This window comes from Megalobrama amblycephala, linkage group LG2, assembly GCF_018812025.1.
Source record: "Megalobrama amblycephala isolate DHTTF-2021 linkage group LG2, ASM1881202v1, whole genome shotgun sequence".
NCBI classification, from domain to species: Eukaryota; Metazoa; Chordata; class Actinopteri; order Cypriniformes; family Xenocyprididae; genus Megalobrama; species Megalobrama amblycephala.
In genome coordinates, this window is record NC_063045.1 from 18,439,250 (window position 1) to 18,457,580 (window position 18,331).

Below are 18,331 nucleotides of genomic sequence, written 5' to 3' on the forward strand. Positions count from 1 at the left end.
GCTTCAAGAGGAAAGACCAATGACAAACACTGAGGGATAATTACTTCAAAGTCAATTCTTTCAACACAGATCACACTTATTGGAATTGTCAGAGGAATTATACTATTGGTGCAGCATTGGTGACTAAAATTCTGCATATCAAATGGGCGCTAACTTGAAACAAACATGGTATATAGGAAGGACAATATGACCCAATGAGAGTGGTAAGCATACTATACCTTTACTTTCTCACAGTTGCTTTTATGTCAGTCACAGCTTATGATATCCACAGTACTGATTCAAATGTGTCCTATCATATCAAACCCTAATGTTTATAGTTTTGCAGTGCATACACTTTTCCTGGCTGGTAAAATGGCTTATCTGCTGCCTTAGCACAATGTGCGTGTGAGGTGATATTTGGGGCTCTGTATTATCATGACGGGGGTCACGGTGTGCTGTGGGACAGTAAACTCCATCAAGGCTCTGTGGGAAACCAGGATAAAGAAAAGCAAAGATGAACTGAAGAAGGAGAGCGAGCAGAGAGACAGGAGAGCAGTGGGTAGGTACGTGCACTACTGTCAGGTATCCCATGGGAATCATAATGATTCTTAATTAGTGGGTGGGTCATGACCTAAAAAAGGGTTGCAGGTCTCTAAATGCAAATAATAACCATAAAATCAAGAGTAGTTAGGATAACAAAATACTTTCAATCATCAAAGGTCAAGTGTCTAATTGAACCCCATGATTCACTTGTTACTTGGTAGAAGCTACTCAGTGCCAAGACAGATGGCAAGATGGCAACATGGAAAGATGCATGACAGAACCTCATCCTCAAACACCTGAAGCTAACCTATGCAATGTAAAAAAACGAACAAAAAAAACATATATTAAATGTGATTTTTGGGTTTGGTACTGTGTTGGGTTGATATCGATACTTGATGTCCAATGTAAAATCTTGGTCCTGAAGCAAAAAGTTGAGAACTACTTCACAGACTGTGCTTTTGTCTATCCCAAAACTGTCATCACCATTAAACTAGTATTTAGAATGTTTTTTAAAAGTTCAAAATCTTTGGCGTAGGTTAACAGGTGCCTGGGAGGATCGTATCACTTTGGCCAAGCTAAAGGAAAAGGTTGTGACTGAGGAAGGACGTGTCATCCTGCGGATTGAAAATGAGGAGTGGAAGGTAAGGCTCCTTGTGATTTGTACTTTGTGAGTTTGAGCTCACTTTCATATTAGAAGTCAATCAGTAAACAATGCTGTTATCTAGAGAGGAATGTCCACAAAGGTCTTGTTCCAAAGGGCTGGTCAAAGGACTTGCACTTTCGGCAGGGGTGTCATATCTTGCTCCTGGAGGGCCACATTACTGCAGAGTACACATTATCTGCTCAAACACCCCTGCTTGGAGGTTTCAAGTAATCCTGAAGACATTAACTAGTTGGTTCAGGTGTTTAATTAAGGTTGGAGCAAAAGATTTCAGGATTATTATCATCCAATATTTCAAGATTAAGTGTGTTATTTGGGACAGGACTTTGAGCTCCTGCTTCTTGAGGGCCAAGCTCCTGCAGAGTTTAGCTTCAACCTGATCCAACATGCCTGCCTGGACCTATCTGACAAATGACAGTAACACATATTGTTGACATCAGGATTCATTGACCTGCCCCAGGTTCAGAGGTTGAATGTCCGAGTGGCTTTCCAGACATTATTGCCAAGTAGGTGGTGGGAAAAATCCAAATTCCAAGCTGTCTGGAATGCAGCATAAACTCTAGAGGATAATGGCCCTCTAGGAGAAGGATTGGACTCCACTGACTTAGGGCAAAGATTCTGAAAGAGTTAAAACTTTTAATTGTCCAAGAACAATAAATATTTACTGATAGGCTATATCAGTCTAATGTCTTCAATGAAAAATAAAAAAATGGATTGAGTGTTTGGTTCTCACTTTTGGCACCTTGACCCTTCCTGCAGACTCTTCCTCCAGCCCTGGTCCAACTCTCCCAGATTCAAGAATGGCAGTTACACCGAATAGGACTTCAAAGAATCCCACGGTTCATCTCAAGCTTTGAGAGTCTCATAGTCTTGGACTTGTCTCGTAATTCAGTCACAGAGATTCCCAAAGAGATTGGTTAGTAAAAAAATGGGTGGAACCTATACAAACTTTGATGAATTTCTTGAGTCAAAGTAACTCTAAGATATGCCCTTATAACTAACAGGCAAACTAACTCGGTTAAGAGAGCTGTTGTTGAGCTATAACAGAGTGAGCTATGTACCAGAAGAACTTGGTTGTTGTGAGAATCTGGAGAAATTGGAACTTGCAATGAATCGAGATCTGGATGAGCTACCCACTGAGGTATTAATAACACGGATACACTGCATATTTTGTCTATACATCCCCATATATAGTCATCACCTTATTTACTTTAATCTGAATTTCCTTAGCTTAGCAATCTAAAGAAGCTGTATCACTTGGACCTCTCCATGAATCAATTCACCACCATTCCAGATTGTGTGGTCAACCTTCCTTCTCTCGAGTGGCTAGACATGGGCAGCAACAGGTTGGAGAGTTTGCCAGACAATATTCACAGGTAAAATACTATTTTGTCTGTCAATGACTAATAAAATCAAGACTCTGATGACCTTTATGTCATGTTTTAATCTAGAATGGAGAAACTTCACACCCTGTGGCTCCCGAGAAATGAACTAGAGTACCTGCCAGACAACATCAGTCGCATGCAAAAGCCTGGACACACTAGTTCTGAGCAAAAATAAACTACGAGACATTCCTCCGCTTATGGAGGGGATGAGTAACCTCAGGTAAGCACAAGTATTTTGTTTAATTTGTAGAACATTATAGGCGACCAATAAAAAGCTTCATGAAAGCAAAACAGTGATTCTATAGGAACAACTCAAGTCCAGAACATCACACAAGTATGCAAATTCTTTGAGGACCGAGTTGCAACACATTGGTAACGCATTCGTGTCCGCATACTTGCGTATTTTGCTAATTATTATGATTACTATGTATAACATGCTCATTCTGCAGGTTTGTGAATTTCCGAGACAATCCTTTGACATATGATGTGACGCTTCCTGATTTAAAAGAGGATGTAGATGAGGAAGAAAATGACAGGGAGATGTTTGGTCGCGAGTTTATGCACTACTACATCCAAGAGGCCCGGAAAAGAGGTTATGCCGTACTCAATATGTATTGTGTGAAAAACTTGTAGCAGAACTTTATTAAAAAACTTTACATAAATAAAACAGAGCTGGAAATAAAGCCTTTAGAGCCTCTTAATGACCAACCTTTGTGTTAAATGTCTATTGCAGGATCCCAAACTTTCATGTCAGTGCTAAATGTGACGCTGGATGGCGTGTCTGAGACAGCATCGTCTTTGTGACTTGCATGCTGGCTTCTGTCTGCTCATCTGCCTTTTGGCCTGATCTTCCAGTCCATCGTGTCAAGTTTTGTCCCCCAAATGTCCTGTGAAGAGCACTTCTTTCTTTTAAATGTTTTGTTGTTTGTCATTTGTTGGAGTTGCTTCTTCCTGCTAGTATGTCATTACTAATGTTTGAGGATGAACTAAAATAAAAAAAATCCATAAACATTGATCAAATAAAATGAAGCATATGTGTCCTGCACTTTTGTTTGTGTGTCTTAAGAAGGCTGTTTAGATTCATCTCTATTCTGAATGGCTGTGGGAATGGCAGTTAGTAACACATTCTCCAATGACACATCTCTGCTTGTGTAGTATCTCAGACTGGTTTCAAAGCCTTTTTGCTGGAGGTAATACACTCTTCCGTGGTCAATCAGATGCTTACAAAGCCGCCCGATCTGTTCGCGATCTTCAACTGACATCAAACTGCAAGAAGAAATGTTTACAAATGAAATCCTGACCTTAACATAATACTTATTGGTTGAGAAAACTCAGCAGAAGACTCACCCGTTGAAGGTATCTGGCATAGCTTCCTCGCTCATCTCATGTTCCTCCTCTTCATCTGTTTTAAGTTCAGTTGTTTTTTCTGTTATCTTGGAGCTGAATTTTCTCATCCCGCAAGTGGCCCAGCTCGACATGCGCTGAAAAGCAGCAAACTCTTCTGGTCCAAGACCTTTCTGCCCTGAAGAACTCTTTTCCCACATAGTGTCTCCAGTCGCAACGGTGGTGGCAGCAAAGAGCGATGGCCAGTCCTGACACTATGAGCTCTTCACCAGTTTCCCTGTCTTCGGATGAGGGAACGGGCTTCATATCATCACCAGCACCCTCTGTCTGATTAAGTTTTACACGCTTTTTTGGAGGGTCATCATCTTTGTCAATGCAGTTGTGCTCAAATAAACACCGAAGGGCCAGATCTGTGGAGATAAGTTGACACTACATCAATCTTGCAGTACTGATACCATGATGATGTTTATGAAGTTTACTGAATTCTAGTCTACCAGTTGCTGCACCACAGAGGTGCTTCCCAACACCAATAACAGGAAGTCCTTTTTCTCTCAGGAGAGGAACTTTTCCTGAAAGGACAAGGAGGAAATATTATTTATGAGAAGATCAATATAAAAAAAAAAAACAATTTATATTATTAGTGTTTAACACCATAAGGACCAGTTTTAGAAGCTTACTCACGTAAATCAAGGTGCTGAATATCAACCTGAAGTCTATCAAAAGTCGAGTCTGCATTTTTGTGCTTGCCATCTACCTTAAAAACACATCAAATTCAATTTTAACCTCACTTTCGAGCAGAAAGAACAATATTTGTTCTGTATTTGAGGAAAGGATAGCTTCATGCAAAGGATACCACACCTTAAAAGCGAGTACTGGACCTTTCCACAAGTAAAAAATGGACATTTTCAGCTGCTTTAAGAGCAATGTGAATCCAATGGGACAATCTTCCCTTCCCTGCCCCAAACTCTATGTAGCATCTGTTTGGGCTGAGCAGTTCCAAACCCTCCATGTTTCCAAGGATCGAGGCCTGTGAAATCAGATATTATGAACACTGATTAAAAAAAAGACCATTTATATAGAGCAAGGATGAGCTACTTTTGTCCTGGAGGGACACTGTCCTGCAGAGTTTAGCTCCAACCTCTAATCAAACACACCGGAACAAGCTAGGTCAACGTCTTCAGGATTACTAGGGCTGCTTTTAATGCTGCACTCATGTGCTATCGGAAATGTCCCACTTCCCACTTCTGAAGTCATGATAACAAGCTTCGTCTAGCTCATCTATTAAGGTGCTTTGTTGTCGGAAAGAACAAGAATCACGGAGGACACCAGGTTTATTCTTGCCTATTTATTGGAAAACTTGGGCATCAAAATTATCCCCAAGCTTCCCAGTGGTAAATACAACTTGAGAAGGTGTTCATGTCCAATTTTTAACTAGGAAATATTTACGATAATTCCAAAAGCATAAGTCCATTTTTTATGCCCTTCCCTTCATCTTGTTCACTCAGATGTACGTAATTGCTTACATTGCATGAGTGCCCACTACTGGAACCTAGGGCTGGGCGATATATCGCATGCGATTCTCACGCGCATTTCGTCAGTAAAGCCGGTTCCCTGATTACCGCTAAATCGCCATCACCTGCTTTCAAATGAAGCGCCAATTAACAGACAGAGCCGTAGTTCACTGATAAGCCACGCAAATATCGCGTTCATATATATCGCCCAGCCCTACTGGAACCCCTAAACCCTTGATCACTTGGAATCCACAATGGAGCCGATTTATTATTTACAGTTTTTTTCCTTATGAATTTGTTTTACACATTATTCTATAGGCCTGTATCTATGCTTAGGCTATTGGAGAAAATATAAAAAATTACACAATCACGAAAATGATAACAATACTATAAACTAGGCTATATGTATGTATATGTGTAAAAAACAAAATAACTCCAATATCATACACATATTGTGTGGGGTGGGGGTAAATTAAGCACAATCTGCAGTGACATCACAAGTCGTGTTGCATTGTGGTCTCTGAATCTGCCTGAAGTATACATATTGAGTAGACTTACTATCTTTGTCAAAATCGAGGGGTCGAGGGTCTGTCCAAATAAACGTCCCTTGCCCACTTGACGAAGTTGAACGCACTTCAAAATGGCAGCGGCGATTCCCCCAAGGGAAAGCGCTTAGGGAAGTTTGCAAGTGTATGTCTAAAAGTGGAGTTAAGTGCAGCCTAGAAAGCTAGTGGCAGGTGAGGTTATCATCGGGGTTGAAACAAAACTCTGCAGAACAGTGGCCCTCCAGGACTGAAGTTGCCCACCCCTGATATAGATTATGTATAGGCAAGGCAAGGCAATTTATTTATTTTTTATTTATTTGGCAGTATAGTTTGGCAGTTCTGGAAAGCTTTACCTGTTGTTTGAGGTGTTTAAAAGCAGAATCTCCATTCTTTGGATCATTTAGAGGCTCATGTAGAGCAGAATGTGAGAGTGTTTTTTCAACGAGTTTGGTATTTAGTCCTGAGGAAAACATAAATTACACATTACATAAAAAAATGACATTAAACCCTCCAACATCAAAGCCACCAATTTTTGTGACCAATAACGTCTTTTGGGATCTAATTAATATGTAACAAACAGATTTAATAGTCATGTGATAAAACCCAAATGACAGCTGCTTACCTTGTAATGCAGTTTTGAGTTTCACAATCAACTCATCCAGTTCCTCTTTGGATCGATCAGCAATGGAAATCTGCATTAACACATCTTTATTAAGCACATATCTTCTTTAAAGCCATGAAATGATAGATATATGCTCTCATAGACAGTATGATCACCTCTTCTATGGTTTGGTGTTCACTTTCACACCCAGCATTGATGTCCTTCACATAATAAATCTAATACAAATCAAACATAGCAGTCATTAGCACAAGAACTGTGCTATGAATTTCAAGAAACAAAGAAAAATAATGTACTCTCAAGAGATAATAGGAGGTTGAGTTATTCATACGTACAGGTTTTGGTTTTTCTTTGGAATTACATTTCTTCAGGTGTTTAGCCAAGTTATCTTCAAATACAGTGCTGTTTAAAACAAGAGAGGTGGCTTTTGAATATAACATAAAAAGTTCTACATCTACCATTGAGACATGGGACAAAACTCTACCGGCTATTTATATCTTTTATGCAACATTACTACTATATGCATACAGAAGGATATAGATAATTTTTTACAATACACTCTTTTAGGTTTCATAGCTGTCATTTATGTCAACACATATATTATTGAAAACATAATATCATGTTAAAATAATTTATATATATATATATATATATATATATATATATATATATATATATATATATATATATATAAATATATATATGCTGAGTTGTCAGCATCATTACTCCAGTCTTCAGTGTCACATGATCCTTCAGAAATCATTGTAATATGCTGATTTATTATCAATGTTGGAAACAGTTGTGCTGCTTAATATTATTTTATAACCTGTGATACTTTTTCAGGATTCTTTGATGAATAAAAATATCAGCATTTATTTAAAATAGAAATCTTTTATAACAATATACACTACCTGTTCAAAAGTTTGGGTCAGAATTTATTTTTTTTATTTTTTTTTTTTTAAAGAAATTAATACTTTTATTCTAGCATGGATGTGTTAAGTTGATAAAAAGTGATAGTAAAGATTTATATTGTTAGAAAAGATTTATATTTTGAATAAATGCTGTTCTTTTTAACATGTTATTCATCAGTGAATCCTGAAAAAAGTATCACATGTTCCAAAAAAATATTAAGCAACACAACTGTTTTCAACTTTGATGAAACTTTGAGTTTCAAATCAGCATATTAGTATGATTTCTGAAGGATTCATGTGACACTGAAGACTGGAGTAATGATGTTGAAAATTCAGCTTTGCATCACAGGAATAAATTAAATTTTAAAATATATTTAAAAAACAAAAAAACAATTTTAAATTGTAATAATATTTCACAATATTATTGTTTTTCTGTATTTATTATGAAATAAATGCAGCCTTAATGAACATAAGAGACTTCGTTCAAAAACATTAAAAAAATTGTAATGTTTCCAAACTTTTGACTGGTAGTGTATTATAACACAGTAACATTTTCTGACTGTGGTGACTAAGATGGAGCTAAAAATCAGTTTTACACCAGTCATAATTCATTCATTCACTTCTAGATTTGTCAGTATTCATATTAAATATTTTACACATGACTTTAAATGATTTATTCAACTTCGAGCCAGCTGTAATATTTCTTAATGCATCAATCTGAAGCTGGAATGATTTCTATGATTCAGTTTGGACAGAACTACTCCACTTTCATACTTCTGACTACAGAAACCTCTCCAAGAAGAGTTAAAATCTTACTGTTTAGGGTCCAAAGGACAAGGGATTCGTTTTTTCTCACTCTCTTCGCCCTATATGAAAAAGACATAAAAGTTTATGCAAACAGTTCCTAATTTGATCAACTAGTACTAATGAGGGCAGTGTAAGTAGAAGAGCATCCATTCAGAACAGGATAACAAGGACATTATAACGTATTTTCATTAACATACAGCATTTGCATGTTCCCCGCAGAAGGTTTTCCCACTTCCAACAATCATCTTGCAGTATCGCTTCTTTTTTACTACATAAAAGGCACATCGTCCAGGTAAAGGCGCTGACACGCCGTCCGCTGCGGACCCCTCCATACTGATGACGCAACTAACTTCTTCCGCAAGACTTTTCAAAATAAGAGACACGAACGACAGAGATGATAACCATAAAAATTTATGTCTGTAAAATGTTATTTATTATTATTATTATTATAGTAGTAGTAGTAGTAGTAGTAATAGTAATATACTTTTATTGTACCTGTTAACTGTCGTTATCGAAACCGGAAGTGCATCGTCATCACGCGTGTTGTCAGTCAGCTGTTCGTTTACGTGCTGCCGTGTGATGATAGTTGTGTTTGCGTTCATTTCGCGAGCGGCACGCGCACATTCTGCGTGTAGTTGCACAACAGATTGAAAGATGTTTATTGAAGATGCTTGTAAAGAACTATGCACTCTTAGGAAAGATCCACATGTGTGAGTTACTTAAACAGGAAGCGTGCATCACATGCTTTGTCAAATCTATGATAAAGCACAATTTATGGAAGTCTCTTTTTAATGTATTTATTTATTCATTTTTATTCTGGAGTGACTCTGGATTAGGGATGTTAGCGTGTCTCGAACCTCAAGTCATGCTTTAACTTTCAGAACTTTCAGGCAAGTCTTCTCTATATTTATTTTTTTAAAGTAAAATATTTTGAACATATAAGTTACCTTTGAAAAGTTTGTTTGGATGATTTGACTTATTAAAGAACGTTGATTTATATATATATAAATATATTTGGATTTTATTATGCTGCTTTGCATATATCTCCTACTATTGTTGACTGCAGCTCATGGCCAAATTCTCGCCTAATTCTTGAAGTCATAATAAGTGAGTAAACCCACATCCTGCTGACAAGATCTCCAGTGTGCGGATCTCAATGAACTGAAAGACTCAGTGTATAGAAACGGTTTTCGAGGCTTTTTATAAGGGCTACCTGGTTTTAAAGTTGAAGTCTTTACAACTTAAAAGGATATGAAGCAATAACATGAAGACGGGTTGATCAAGTTGAGCACTCCTGGTGATGTTTTGCTCAGACAAGTTTGTGTCCATCTAGAAAGTCACATGACTGAAATGATTTTGTACAGTCTACTTTAACTTTGCTCTTTAATCACGTACGGTAAGAGTTTATCTAATTCCCTCACAAAAGCACTGTGCTTTCATAACTTTTTGGTGTAACTTGTTCTTTCCAGATAAAAGTTACCTCATGTTTTTTTAATTTGATGCATGTCATTGAAATGGTTGTCTTAGAAACACAACCATAGTATTTTGATCTGTCAATCCCCACTTTTATTCGCTTTAATTGTGGTTTAGACATAGTATGGTTCGTAAATAAACTACTTGTTTCCTTTAGGCTACTGACCTACATTCAACACAAAGAAAGCTTTATGGTTTACCAAACGGTTATTGCGTTAAAGGTGATGTTGCTAATCTGCATACCAAGACATTTGTCGTGCTTGCTTGGTTCAGTTTAGGTAATGTCTTAACTCTGTAAAGCCTAACATATGAAATGATTGTCTGAAAAATCTTTTTTTTGTAAATGGAAGAGTTTATTGAAGGAAAAAAAATCATATTTGATACTTCAAACCGTCTTTTATGGTTCATTCATTCTCCTGCCTATATCATACTATATTAAGTTCATATGTATTATATAGGTAGGAGATATATGGAGCTCATACTTATGGAATCTTCTTTCTGCCATGGGAAAAAAAAAAAAAAAAATTCTGTAAAGAATTGTGTATTAAATGTGCTTTATAAATAAACCTGCCTTGCCTACATATATAAAATGCATATAAACATCAGTCTCTGTCTTCTAATAATATGTGTAAGATTAGATGATATTTAAATCCTTAGTTTTATAATCAAAGCTCTGTAGTTTTTATTGTGGGTGCAAAAACATATAATGCACTGAGACACAATGATGATTGAGAGATGAACAAATAAACATTCCTCAAAAGCCTGATCTATGAAGGTATTTTGGGTGATGTGGGTTCACGTTGCTGCTGTTTTTTATGAAAATTCCTGCTTATCGAAGCGGTGTCATGTGCTTGCCATCTTTTTCCTCCAAACTAAACGAGGAAATCACGTGGCAGCCATTTCAAAGAATTTGCCCTCATAATTTTCTATTAGTGCAAAGAAAAATTTCACAACATCTTGAGTATTGAATGACTTTCTGACTGTTGTTCCAGATATAATTTCTCACAGTCCTGCTCTTCTTCACACTTACTGGTTCAGATTTATGGTTTGTAATGCTTTTTTGTTTGTTTTGTTAATAAAGCCATGGAGGAGCTGGAACCGGAGGAGCAGTTCCTCAGGGATGCCAGGAACGGGAACTTAGAAGGTATCCAGAGGCTTTTGATGTCCAAGATAAAGGAGGAGGCCAAGATCGACATCAACTGCAAGGGTAGAACACGTCATTAGGTTTCCAATGTCCGTTCATATCACTCTAGATAATTTTGAGTACTTCTAATAGCATTGCGTTGTTTCAGGCAAGAGCAAATCAAATCATGGCTGGACGCCTCTTCATCTGGCCAGTTACTTTGGTCACAAGGATGTTGTTGAGGAATTACTGAAGGTATCGATCGTCTCAGGCTTTTGATATAACACACATTCTGTGTATCATAGATGTGTGTGTTTATGAGAAGAATTAGGTTGGAAGAATGGCTTTGAGAGTGTCTGATTTTAGATCTTCTGTGCTTCCTACAGGCTGGAGCAGATGCCAATTTGCCAAATAATGTCGGAGACACGGCCCTCCATAAAGCGGCATTCACAGGGAGAAAAGTACGTTTTACTGGTATCGTATGTCGTCATACGCTGAGACTATGTATGTTTCTGCATAATTATAAACACTTTACCGGTGGAAAAAAAAATGTTTTAAATGTGTAGCTTAACAATTAGGCCAAAATAAAGATGGAAATAAACAACTTAAACTATATAAATATAAATACATACAAATACAACAACAACAATATTTTTATTATTATTATTATTATTATTAAATTGTTTATTATTAATTATTATTTTATAATTAGGTATTATATTTTTATTCATAATTAATAATTTTTCAGTTTATTATGATAAAGCAATTAGTAATATTCTAATTATTAATTAAATACAAACAATGGATATTGTTTTTATTGACTTATTTAATTATTAATTTATTACAATTTATTATTATTATTATTATTATACATTTAGTAATATTCTAATTATTAATAAAATACTAATAAATTATATAATTTTATCAACTTATTTAATTAATATTACAATTTATTATTATTATTATTATTATTATTATACATTTAGTAATATTCTAATTATTAATAAGATACTAATAAATTATATGATTTATCAACTTATTTAATTAATATTACAATTTATTATTATTATTATTATTATTATTATTATTATGCAACTATTAATATTCTAATTATGAATAACATACTCCTGAATATTGCATTTTTATTGACAAAACAGCTGGCATGAATATAACAGCAGAACAAAAATGATAATAATAATTATTTATGAAACAATTAATTACTTATTATTATTATTATTATTATTATTTTACATTTTATAATTACAATAATAGTAATTTTATCAATTATTCCCTTTTTTTTATTATACAATTAGTAATATTTTAATTATTAATAAAATACTAATAAATTATATTATTATTATATTTTTATATTATTGTTATTATACATTTTCTATTTACAATAATAGTAATTTTATTAATTATTACAATTTATTATTTTGAGTAGTATGCAATGAGTAATATTCTAATTATTAATAAAATACTCATGAATATTAAATGTTCATTGACTTACATTGACAAAACAACTTGGCATAAATATAATAACATAACAACAATGGTAATAATAATAATTATTATTATACATTTCATAATTACAAAGTTATTATTATATAATTAGTAAAATGTTAATTATTAACACAGTGTTCATAATGAATTTTTTTTTTTACTGACACAACTACTCATCTGAATGCTGAATACCGATTGGATGGGTTGGACTCTGAATACTAACTGAATGCTGAATTCTGATTTTGCTGTTTAGGAGGTCGTAATGTTGCTTCTTCAGTATGACGCTTGTCCTTCTGTCATCAATGGGACGGCACAGATTCCTAAAGATATTACCCAGAGTGCTGAGATTAAAAGCATGTTGGAGGGTAAGCATGCTGAAATTGCATGAAAATGTCCCTCTATTAAGTGTACTGAAGGTGCTTTGGATAAAATCTGCTGAGTGATTACTTTTGTTACTAAACTGTTACTGATAATGTTTTACTAACTAGCTGCGGAGAGGACTGAAGAGAGGAAGCTAGAGGAGCAGCTATTGGAGGCGGCGCGGGAAGGAGCCATAACGACCCTCACAAGACTGGTAATCTTTGCATAACCATTGTAAAGACGGCTACATCATTTAATGGTAGCACTTTATTTTACAGTCCTGTTCCCCATTTACTTATTACAGTAATTACAATAACTGGGTAATAACTAGGTACTAACCCTGAACCTACACCTAAACCTAAACACGTACTGTAAAATGAAGTGCAATAGATTTAACGTTTTTTAAACGTTGATAATAACGTCTCTTGTTACTCGTGTAGCTAAACATGAAGAAACCCCCGAACATAAACTGCACGGACCTGCTGGGAAACACGCCGCTGCACTGCGCTGCTTACAGGGCTCAGAAACAGTGTGCCATCAAACTCCTGCAGCACAAGGCCAACCCTAACATCAAGAACCAAAATGGTAATAAGCTCAAACTTATTTTAGCATCAATTTAAAGCTGTTTTCATGTCAATATATACTCAATTGCCTGTGCATTTCTCTAAATGTTTTTATTGTTTCAGTTTTGTTACTGTCATAGTCCCATTTTCTTTACTATTTCAGTACGTCATATTTGTTTTCAGATCAGACTGTTTTTGACTTGGCTAACGATGCGGAAATGAAGCAGATCATTGCAGGAAATGTTATGAAAGTAGGTTCATTTAACTGGACAGTTCTAATGTACGAGTGTCACAAATGCAATATTTTTGTAATAACTTGTGTGATATGTTTCAAAAAACCTTGTCCATCACCATATATCATAAAACTGATATTTAGCATAATTTACACTCATTTACGATGTTGTGAATTTGGTTTTGATCCTACAGGGCATGACGCGAAATGTTAAAACATTCGAGGGGCCTCTTTGGAAGGTATGCTATATCAAAACCTATAGTATACACACACACACACACACACATACACATATATATATATATATATATATATATATATATCTTTCTAGATTTAGTATTTATTCTTAATGTATTATTTATTAATTCATTCTGTATTTATTATGTATTTAATTAATTTTTTTCTGGCTGTATTTATTTTATTTATCTTTCTGCATTTTTATTTATTTATTTTATTCTTTTTGTATTTGCTTTTTTTATTTTTTGTATTCTTTCTGAAATAAAATCTTTTTTTATATTTTTTGTTCTTTGTATTGATTTTTTTTCTGTTTTATTTATTTTTATGTTTTTATTTATTCTTTCTGTATTTCATTATTTATTTTTTGTATTCTTTCTGAAATGAAATTTTTTTATTTACATTTTTTCGTTATTATTTATTCTTTGTATTGATTTATTTATTTCTATTTTTATTTATTTTTATTTATTTTTTCTTTTTGTATTTACTTATTTATTCTGTATTTAATCTTTTTATTTATTCTTTCTGTATTTAATTATTTATTTTTTGTATTCTTTCTGAAATAAAATCTGTTTTTATTTATATTTTCATTATTATTTATTTTTTGTATTGATTTATTTATTTATGTATTTAATATTTTTATTTATTCTTTATTATTTTTCTCATATTTTTTATTTTTTAAATATTTTTTCTTCATTTATTCTGTCTTTTTTTCTTTAATTTCTTTTAATTTAATTTATATTAATTTCTTTAATATTGTTTATTGAATATATTGTTGCAGAGCTCAAGGTTCTTTGGCTGGCGCTCCTACTGGGTAGTTCTTCAAGATGGAGTCTTGTCATGGTACCCTAAACAGTGAGTATCCGCCTCTAGTCCCAAAATGTAATGCTATAATTTAAAGAAATTTGATTAAATAATAAAATTGAACGATAGCAAAATTGCTGAAATTAAAGACGTATTTTGCAGAAAAAATATTAGAATTTTTTTTTTTTTTATGGTAAATTTTCATCCTTTTTTTTAACTCCTCAAGGTCAGATGTAGATTCAAGCTCACGCCGGCAAGGTTGCAAACCGTTAACACAAGCACAGTGCATGGTAAGATTTATTTTATGATTTATCATGAGTAGCCAATTGTGGGATTTTTAACAGGACTTGGCTTTTCTTTGCAACTTTCAGATTAAAGCGAAAGACAGCTGCTATTTCACTGTCAAATACTTTGACGACAGTGTTCACCATTTCAAAGTGTCACAGAAGAACAACCCTGAAGCCACCAGAAAAGTGAGATTCCTTTCTGCTCCTTCTTTTAATCTAGAGTGGAATGCATGATGTAAGTTTGTGTGAATGTTTGTTATATTTCAGAGTTGGCTGGAGGCCATTGAGGAACATTCAGCCTTTAGCACACATTACTGCTCACAGGACCCAGAGAGTGAGGAAGACGAAGATGATGTTGTGTCTTTAATTGAGCTTTCTGACTCACTTCAGGTGAGAAATGATTTGCATCTTTTATCTTCACAATCACATCAGTTGATAAAATGCATGTGACCACCCTTTCTTCCTCTTCTACGAGGAAACTTGGCTGTTCTGAAACCTTAATCATGTGACACCATTATCTATAAACTAAAAGGTCGTATTTTTTTACAGAAATTATGACAAAGATGACTGGCAGGGAAAACTCTATTTAGTTAGGAAAAAATATTTTAATTAAAATAAAAATGAGAGTCTGCAAGTATGTGTGTGTATATAAATATATGTGTGTATCCACCTTATTCCTGATGAGCCTACTGCATTTTGAATTATGGGTGTCACTTAGGGTTTGGGGAACTTCCATTCAAAAAGACTGAAACAAATCATTTCAAATCATAAGGTTGCCCTACAAATAAAGCTTATCCGTCAGTTTTCCTTCTTGTTTTATTTTCAGACATCATGAGAATAACGTAACGCTTTGTATTTTAACGTGACAACAAGATTATCTATTGCAAGAGCACTTTTCAGTCGCTGCATTCTTTTCCTCATGATTGTTTTCTTTTTTCCCCCTTTGCATTCTGTTGTAATAGCATGAAAAAGGACAACATATACTGCACATTTTTGGTCTGTTCTCCCGATTTAATTTACGATATGTCCCGTTAATAATTGACTGGAATGCACAAAGAATCTCTCGTTGTTCTCCTCAAGTCCTCACATTTCTTTCCAGGTTTGTTTTCACAGGTAAATACAATTTATTATCTGTCAAAATGAAGGAAATCACTTTGAAATAGTATCACGCAATGCTGAAGTTAATGGACATTTTTGATTAATGCAACGTATGCTACATAATACAGATTTATATTACTACAGTGATATTTAACCCGTCCGTTATTGCTGTGGAAAGAATCGTGCTTTTGGGGTTATTCATGGTCTGTTGAAAATACCTTGTTGATGCTTTTACACTTTTAAATGGCCTTTTAATGTTCGATGGTTGGGGGTGAGTCGAATAATGTCATCTCATTGTACCCAGTTTAAAAAAAATATATATTATTGTGTTCATAGAGCGAGCCTTTCACTGATTGTTTACAACTTAACAGAAGTCACACCTATAATAATAATAATAATAATAATAATAATAATATATATATATATATATTTTTTTTTTTTTTTTTTATATGGAGTTGGCCCACCCTTTGCAGCTATAACAGCCTCAACTCTTCTGGGAAGGCTTTCCACAAGGTTTAGGAGTGTGTTTATGGGAATTTTTGACCATTCTTCTAGAAGCGCATTTGTGAGGTCAGGCAGTGATGTTAACGAGGAGGCCTGGCTCACAGTCTCCGCTCTAATTCATCCCAAAGGTGTTCTATTGGGTTGAGGTCAGGACTCTGTGTAGGCCAGTCAAGTTCCTCCACACCAAACTCGCTCATCCATGACTTTATGGACCTTGCTTTGTGCACTGGTGCGCAGTCATGTTGGTACAGGAAGGGGCCATCCCCAAACTGCTCCCACAAAGTTGGGAGCATGAAATTGTCCAAAATGTATTGGTATGCGGAAGCATTCAGAGTTCCAACCCCTGAAAAACAACCCCGCACTATAATCCCCCCTCCACCAAACTTTACACTTGGCACAATGCAGTCAGGCAAGTACCGTTCTCCTGGCAACCGCCAAACCCAGATTCATCCATCGGATTGCCAAACAGAGAAGCGTGATTCGTCACTCCAGAGAACACGTCTTCACTGCTCTAGAGTCCAGTGGCGGCGTGCTTTACACTGCGTTCCAAATTATTATGCAATTGACGTATCAGTAAGATTTCAGTACAATAAACATTCAGATTTTAGTTTTTCTAAGAAAATGTTTGTTTGTTTATTTATCCGTGTCTTTTTAGATAACTGGTATCAATCTCAGACAAAATAATTTGCCAGATCTATGGAAACCCTACTTAGAGGTTGTTCCACATTATTAAGCAAGTCACAGTTCTTATGCAATATGGGGAGGAAGAAAGATCTTTCTGAAGATGAAAAGCATGAAATGGTGCAATGTTGTGCAAAAGGCATGAAAACAACTAATATTGTGTGAAACTGAATGGAGATTATCAAATTATCATAAGATTTGTGAGTGATTTAGAGCACAGCAGAACTCGGTCAGATAAAGGCTTATTAATGAAAGTTCCTATCAAAAAAAATTATTGTATTAAAAGGGCAGCTATAAAAAAAAGCCAGTGTTGTGCAGCAATCAGGTATTTGAAGCTGCTGGTGTCTCTGGAGTCTCAAGAAGCTCTCCATGCAGGCTGGCAGTTGTGCGTAAAGATGCATTTCACCCACTCCAAACCAAACCTCACAAAGAGAAACATTTACAGTGATTTTAGAAATAAATTTTCAAACAGTTTTATTGCTGTGGTGTTTTTTTGCAGCATGGGATTGTGCATAGTGCATTGTACAATAGTGCATTGTACTATGCACTATCCTCCTTTTTATACCATAGCTGAAAATGGCCAGTTATGAACTCCCCATATCTTGCAAAAGTCATTTTAATACCCTCCATCTCATTTCCCAGTATTCCAGCCCAAATCATCACCCACCAGCTCCTTGCTGGTGTCACAGTCTTGTTGGAACTTGGTGGCCATTCACCAACCATCCAGAAATTCATCCATTTAGACCATCCATTGTAGTACAGCATTAGTCAGTGAATAAAACTATTTAAAAATGAGTCTTCATGTATTTCTAAACCCACTGTAAATGTTTCTCTTTGTGAGGTTTGGTTAGTGATGGCTGAAATGCATCTTTACGCACAACTGCCAGCCTGCATGGAGAGCTTCTTGAGACTCCAGAGACACCAGCAGCTTAAAATACCTGTTTGCTGCTCAACACTGGCTTTTTTATAGCTGCCCTTTTAATACAATACATTTTTTTGACAGGAACTTTCATTAATAAGCCTTTATCTGACCGAGTTCTGCTATGCTCTAAATCACTCACAAATCTTATGATAATTTGATAATCTCCATTCAGTTTCACACAATATTAGTTGTTTTCATGCCTTTTGCACAACATTGCACCATTTCATGCTTTTCATCTTCAG

At 35.0% G+C, this 18,331-nt stretch overlaps 3 protein-coding genes across 9 annotated transcripts in view; 2 read left to right on the forward strand and 1 right to left on the reverse strand.

Moving 5' to 3' along the window:
- lrrc39 (leucine rich repeat containing 39) lies at positions 1–3,597 on the forward strand. The gene is given in 10 exon segments (XM_048164446.1): positions 1–203; positions 318–542; positions 1,058–1,163; positions 1,943–2,099; positions 2,188–2,324; positions 2,414–2,559; positions 2,635–2,707; positions 2,709–2,788; positions 3,018–3,160; positions 3,302–3,597. Coding segments are annotated over 9 exon segments (1,041 nt in total). The 5' UTR covers positions 1–203; positions 318–414; the 3' UTR covers positions 3,373–3,597.
- Positions 3,181–8,928, reverse strand: trmt13 (tRNA methyltransferase 13 homolog). Its single transcript, XM_048164436.1, is given in 13 exon segments — positions 3,181–3,834; positions 3,916–4,088; positions 4,090–4,322; positions 4,407–4,481; positions 4,594–4,673; positions 4,779–4,939; positions 6,322–6,428; positions 6,591–6,660; positions 6,746–6,805; positions 6,923–6,989; positions 8,315–8,364; positions 8,503–8,668; positions 8,801–8,928. Coding segments are annotated over 13 exon segments (1,554 nt in total). The 5' UTR covers positions 8,908–8,928; the 3' UTR covers positions 3,181–3,629.
- The window catches only part of osbpl1a (oxysterol binding protein-like 1A), a 25,319-nt gene continuing 15,829 nt past the window's right edge, over positions 8,842–18,331 (forward strand). For 2 of the 7 annotated variants that reach the window (XM_048164382.1, XM_048164389.1), the window contains exons 1-13: positions 8,842–9,015; positions 10,860–10,985; positions 11,071–11,156; positions 11,288–11,362; positions 12,658–12,769; positions 12,893–12,978; positions 13,205–13,349; positions 13,511–13,578; positions 13,754–13,798; positions 14,575–14,648; positions 14,824–14,887; positions 14,969–15,070; positions 15,152–15,274. In XM_048164382.1, the coding sequence (XP_048020339.1) occupies positions 8,973–9,015; positions 10,860–10,985; positions 11,071–11,156; positions 11,288–11,362; positions 12,658–12,769; positions 12,893–12,978; positions 13,205–13,349; positions 13,511–13,578; positions 13,754–13,798; positions 14,575–14,648; positions 14,824–14,887; positions 14,969–15,070; positions 15,152–15,274 (1,149 nt within the window). In that variant the 5' untranslated portion in view covers positions 8,842–8,972. Of the gene's footprint in view, positions 9,196–9,227; positions 9,702–10,859; positions 10,986–11,070; positions 11,157–11,287; positions 11,363–12,657; positions 12,770–12,892; positions 12,979–13,204; positions 13,350–13,510; positions 13,579–13,753; positions 13,799–14,574; positions 14,649–14,823; positions 14,888–14,968; positions 15,071–15,151; positions 15,275–18,331 lie in introns of those variants that run through there. The other 5 variants (XM_048164411.1, XM_048164405.1, XM_048164397.1 and 2 more) reach the window with 5 other exon arrangements.